We start from the raw sequence: 5,000 nt of genomic DNA, 5'->3' as shown, positions 1-5,000 counted from the left end.
GAAAAAGAGAAAAAGAGAAAAAGAGAAAAAGAGAAAGAGAGAAAGAGAGAAAGAGAGAAAGAGAGAAAGAGAGAAAGAGAGAAAAAGAGAAAAAGAGAAAAAGAGAAAGAAAAATGAAAAAGAGAGAAGAAAAAAAAAAGGGAGAAGGAAAATGGGAAAAGAGTAAATGGAAACGGGAAAAGGGAAAAAGAATAAAAAGGAAAAAGGAAAAGAAAAATGAAAGAGTACAAGGAAAAAAAGGTAAAGGAAAAGGAAATGGACAATAAACACATGGAGGAAAAAAAGAAAATGAAAATGGAGAAAAGTAAAAGAGACCAAAATAAAAAAGGATTTTTCCCAAAAAAAAAGAACAAAAAGAAAAGAAAATTAGTTAAAAGGAAAAAAGGAAAGCTAGATATGGAAAAGGAAACAAAAGGAAAAGGAAAAAGGAATAAGGAAAAAGGAACAAAGGTAAAGGAAAAAGAAATATGAAAAAAGGAAAAGCAAAAGGAAAAAAAGGAAAAGCAAAAGGAAAAAATGGAAAAGGAAAAGGAAAAGGAAAAGGTAAAGAAATAGGGAAAAAGAAAAGAAACAGGGAAAAAGGTAAAGGAAAAAGAAATAGGAAAAAAGGAAAAGCAAAAGGAAAAAGAAATAGGAAAAAAGGAAAAGCAAAAGGAAAAAGAAATAGGAAAAAAGGAAAAGCAAAAGGAAAAAGAAATAGGAAAAAAGGAAAAGCAAAAGGAAAAAGAAATAGGAAAAAAGGAAAAGCAAAAGGAAAAAGAGGAAAAAGAAGCAAAATAGGAAAAAGAGGAAAAGGGGCTTCCCCTGGACTACCGCCACAGACTCAATCACAACTCCAGAATGTCCGTCACTGCAAAAGAAACACAGCAAAAGACAAAACCAGCCCCCATATTCTCATTCCGTGTTCTAACAATCTGGCCACACCACTTGCTACACTGTTCCTATCATGTACAGTGCATAAGGACATTGCCAAAACAGAGTGAGCAAGAAATCTCCCATGAATTATAAACCCATCTCTCTCTTGTCCATCATTGGCAGAGGTCTATGAGAGAATTCTGGTTAAAAAATGACCAGCTTCTTTTCTGAATACCATCTCCTCAGTAACAGACAGTTTAATTCTAAGTCAAAGATATCAGCAATGGACTTCCTCCTCTAACTTACAAATGCATAGCAAAAATCCCTTAATGTCAACAATAAAACTTTCATCACTGCACTTGACAGAGCAGATCTGCTAATGCTACTTAGAGACTACCTGCATGGAAGAACAATGCCAGTGGTTGTAAATGGTGATACATCTAGGCACTTGTACATTCGAGAAGGAAGTCTGATGCCAATCTCTTTGATCTAAAACTAAACTGTCTGTTACTGAGATGGTATTCATCAAAGACGCTGGTCATTTTTTAACCAGAATTCTCTCATAGACCTTTGCCAATGATGGCAATTTAAGGACAAAAATAATATAGGGTTACATATTTTTCTTTTTCTTGCACTGAGTTGCAGACTACCTAGAGATGATATGATGTCTGTGAAAAGAAAAAACCTATTACCATCTGGATAATGCAAATCAAATGGCAAATACAGATATTGGAAAATGGCAAAAAAGCTAAAAACGCTTATAACTTTGTAAATAGGAGGCATCAAATTTTTTCACCGCGCACACCTGTTCGTGTGCACCCTACCTACAAGCAGCCACCTGGCAGAGCTAGCCTAATGCCCAGATTTTTGGTGATTTGATTGCCGTGACGCAACCAGATCCAATGGGTTAAGATAAAAGTTTACAAAAAAAAAAAAAAAAAGGCAGCCATAAAAGAGAAGAAAGAAGAGAAGGAGGATATAAGAGAAGGAGAATGAAAAGGAGGACAACAAGCAGACAACAGTACCCTCCTTACCTTTAATGCAAAGAGCTGTCTTCGCTGTTCCTTGGACATCTTTGGTGAATCTGATGATCGTTCCTCTCTTGAGTCACGGTCATTTCTGTTCCCTCTCCGATGTCTATCCTTTTCTCTGTCTCTATCTCGGTCTCTATCTCTTTCTGGTGAACGCCGTCTTCTGTCATAGTACGAGTCTTTTCTATTGTACCTGAAGAAAATTGTTCATGGCATAAAAAATAAGAATAAAAAGAAAGAAAATGTTGCCTTATGAAATAGCAGATTAGTTTTACTGCTGACTATGGAGGTAAGCATGGTCATTTCTTAGATTTTCTTTTTTCTTTTTTGGGTAATTCAGTATACTATTGAAGCAAACATAATATTAATGGAAAAATATTCCTTACACACACACTTCTCTCTTTACTTACCTATCCCGTCGGTCTCTATCTCTGTCTCTATCACGGTCCCAATCACGATCGACACTTTGCTCTCGGTCCAGGTACTCTCTGTACCCTCTGTCAACCTCTCTCTCATGCTCTTTCATCAGTTCAATACGTTCTTTCTTGGGAATACGGAAGAACTCCTTCAGATTCTTCCAGGTGTCCAAAAGTTTGACAGCCAAGGACTTGAGCTCTTGCACCTCTTCTGCCTCCTTCTCCTCTCCAACTTGCTTTTGCTCCCCAGCAGCTGAGTCTCCCTCAGTGGGTTCCACAGCAGATGTCTTCCCCTTCTCCTTGCCTCCAGCAGTATTCTCCTTGCCATCGCTCAGGTTGGAATCACTGCTTGATTCTTCTGCTCTTGTGCCCTCCTCCATCTGCTTCATGGCCAGTTGCTGCTGTTCAACTTCCTCAGAATCCAGACTGCTGTCATCTGCACTTGAGGCTTCCACTGAATTGGAGATAACTTTGGAATCTGTTTCCGTGTCAGAGTCTTCACTTGTGTCACTGTTAAAGGGATATCAAAAACAAAGTATGGTCAATTAGCAGAATAAATTAATTAATAAAAAAAAAAAAATAAGAAGAAAAATTTTACTTGCTGTTTAATTTCCACTTTAATGCTCTTTCCACCTTTTCTAACATCTAGTTTCTTTTCTATTTTTGCACATACCTTGTTTTCTTGTTTGGGTCAGCTTCCAATGATTGTGTGACACTAGTCAAATCTGCCTTGGGTGGTGGTGGAGGGGGAGGAGAGTTGTTAGTATCTACATCCACATTCTGCTTGGTCCAGCGTTCAACAACACTCAGCACTCTGCTGTCAGTGAGCTGTGTCTTGTTGGTGATTGGCAAACACTCCAAGGTTTTTAGAATCTGAAAAATACCATTAATGACATTGTAAAACACTGCAAATTATGTGTTTCAACACATCTTACAAACTGATATCTAGCAGCCAGAACCTTGATACTTGCAATGTGATAAATCTGAGTAGCATCTTAGCCGAAACTGGGAACATACATATTTCAAATTTTCAAAGAAGCCTTGGTTCAATTTCATATAATGGAAAAAAGTAAACAATAGTTTGATAACTCTTTCATACAAACACTACCAACAGCTTGAAGCTAATGCCATTAACCCATTCACCCAATTTGACAAGAATACATGCCATGCCCAGTATAATACAAGTTTACTTATTGTATTTACACATAGATGGCTCTACTAGTTCTTAATCACCAAATAGCCAGTTACTAGAACTACCTATCTTACATGCTTACCCTTTTCTTTCACTTTAGGAAAGGGTCTTTTCTATCATTTCATTGTCTAAAATATCTTAATTACAATTTAATAATCATAACATGAATAACAATAATAACAGTATCGTTAGCAATGGTATTAATAAGAAAAATACATTTTCCCACCAATTCAAGGAATGGGGAAATCGGGATCAGCAACTAGGACCTACTGATAGACTCCTTGTCGGCTGAGCACATGTGGAGCCATCTGTATGTAACAAAATTCACCAAAAACTACAGGGGACAGAACATAAATCTGGGGGAATGGGTTAAGTCACTTACTTCACTCTTAAGCTCCACATTCTCATGTCCAGTGCCCAGGTCTGCCATCCAGGACCACAAGACCCTTAGGCCATGATAATCCAAGAATAGTCGCCTACATGCCGGTTCCCCTGTTTGAAGGAGCCTCAAAAGCATCACCCTCGAGTTGAAATCTTCTGCTCGCACCATCAGTCGGGAGAGATTCAGAGTGTCCTCACGATTTCTTAGTTTGTGAGAGTTGAGTTTTTCAATCTCATCCTCTAACTGAAAAATAAAGGAGGATTAAAATAACCTTACTTAAAGCATTTCCTATCAAACTGTTCCTTGCACACACTTAATCTGCATGCATTACGTCATTAACATAACTGTTTTAGAAAAATACATATTTTCAAACTCCTCATTAGCAAAACATGACTTACAGCAATATCTTCAAAGTATATCCTCTTCTCCTCTCTCTTTCTCCTATCCCTCTCTTCTTTTCTCCTCTCTTCGTCCTTCTCTTCCTTAGTCTTCTCATCTGGTGATTCGCCCAACCAGCCACGACAGACTGAAGTACCACAGTAACATTTCTGTGGTTCTCGTCTAAAGAGAAAAAAAAAAGGGAAAGTTTGTTCAAATATCAAAATAATTAGTATTCTGGTACACAGGCTTACAAATTATAAATGTGGTCCAAAACTTTAAGGATAAAACTACTAGGATAAAAAATATGGAATACAAGCAAGAAATAATCAAAACAAAAATTAAGGACCATAATGCTATAAGGAGGAGGAGGAGGAGGAGGAGGAGGAGGAGGAGGAGGAGGAGGAGGAGGAGGAGGGAGGAGGGAGGAGGGAGGAGGGAGGAGGGAGGAGGGAGGAGGGAGGAGGGAAGAGAGAGGAGAGAGGAGAGAGGAGAGAGGAAGTAGGCTTGAAAGAGGAAGGGGGAAGTAGGATACAAGGAATAAGTAGGCAGGGTAAGAGGAGGAAGAAGTAGGTAGGGTCGGAGGAGGAAGAAGTAGATAGGGTCGGAGGAGGAAGGAGGAGGTAGGGTTGAAAGAGAGAGGAGGTAGGGTTGAAAGAGAGAGGAGGTAGGGTTGAAAAAGAAAGGAGGTAGGGTTGAAGGAGGAAGGAGGTAGGGTAGAAGATAGGGTAGGAGGTAGGGTAGGA

The 5,000-nt window shown here is 38.7% G+C and overlaps 1 protein-coding gene across 2 annotated transcripts in view; it reads right to left on the bottom strand.

The window, feature by feature from the left end:
* The window catches only part of LOC125026494 (histone-lysine N-methyltransferase SETD2-like), a 36,741-nt gene that overhangs the window by 17,452 nt on the left and 14,289 nt on the right, over positions 1–5,000 (bottom strand). For both annotated transcript variants that reach the window (XM_047614975.1, XM_047614976.1), the window contains exons 6-10: positions 4,275–4,437; positions 3,877–4,119; positions 2,976–3,175; positions 2,297–2,812; positions 1,890–2,079 (exon numbers count right to left, since the gene is read on the bottom strand). In XM_047614975.1, the coding sequence (XP_047470931.1) occupies positions 1,890–2,079; positions 2,297–2,812; positions 2,976–3,175; positions 3,877–4,119; positions 4,275–4,437 (1,312 nt within the window). The remainder of the gene's footprint in view (positions 1–1,889; positions 2,080–2,296; positions 2,813–2,975; positions 3,176–3,876; positions 4,120–4,274; positions 4,438–5,000) is intronic.

The sequence above is a fragment of the Penaeus chinensis genome, chromosome 6, assembly GCF_019202785.1.
Source record: "Penaeus chinensis breed Huanghai No. 1 chromosome 6, ASM1920278v2, whole genome shotgun sequence".
NCBI classification, from domain to species: Eukaryota; Metazoa; Arthropoda; class Malacostraca; order Decapoda; family Penaeidae; genus Penaeus; species Penaeus chinensis.
The sequence above is the reverse complement of the archived record's forward strand: the minus strand, read 5'-3'. Positions and strand labels throughout refer to the sequence as shown.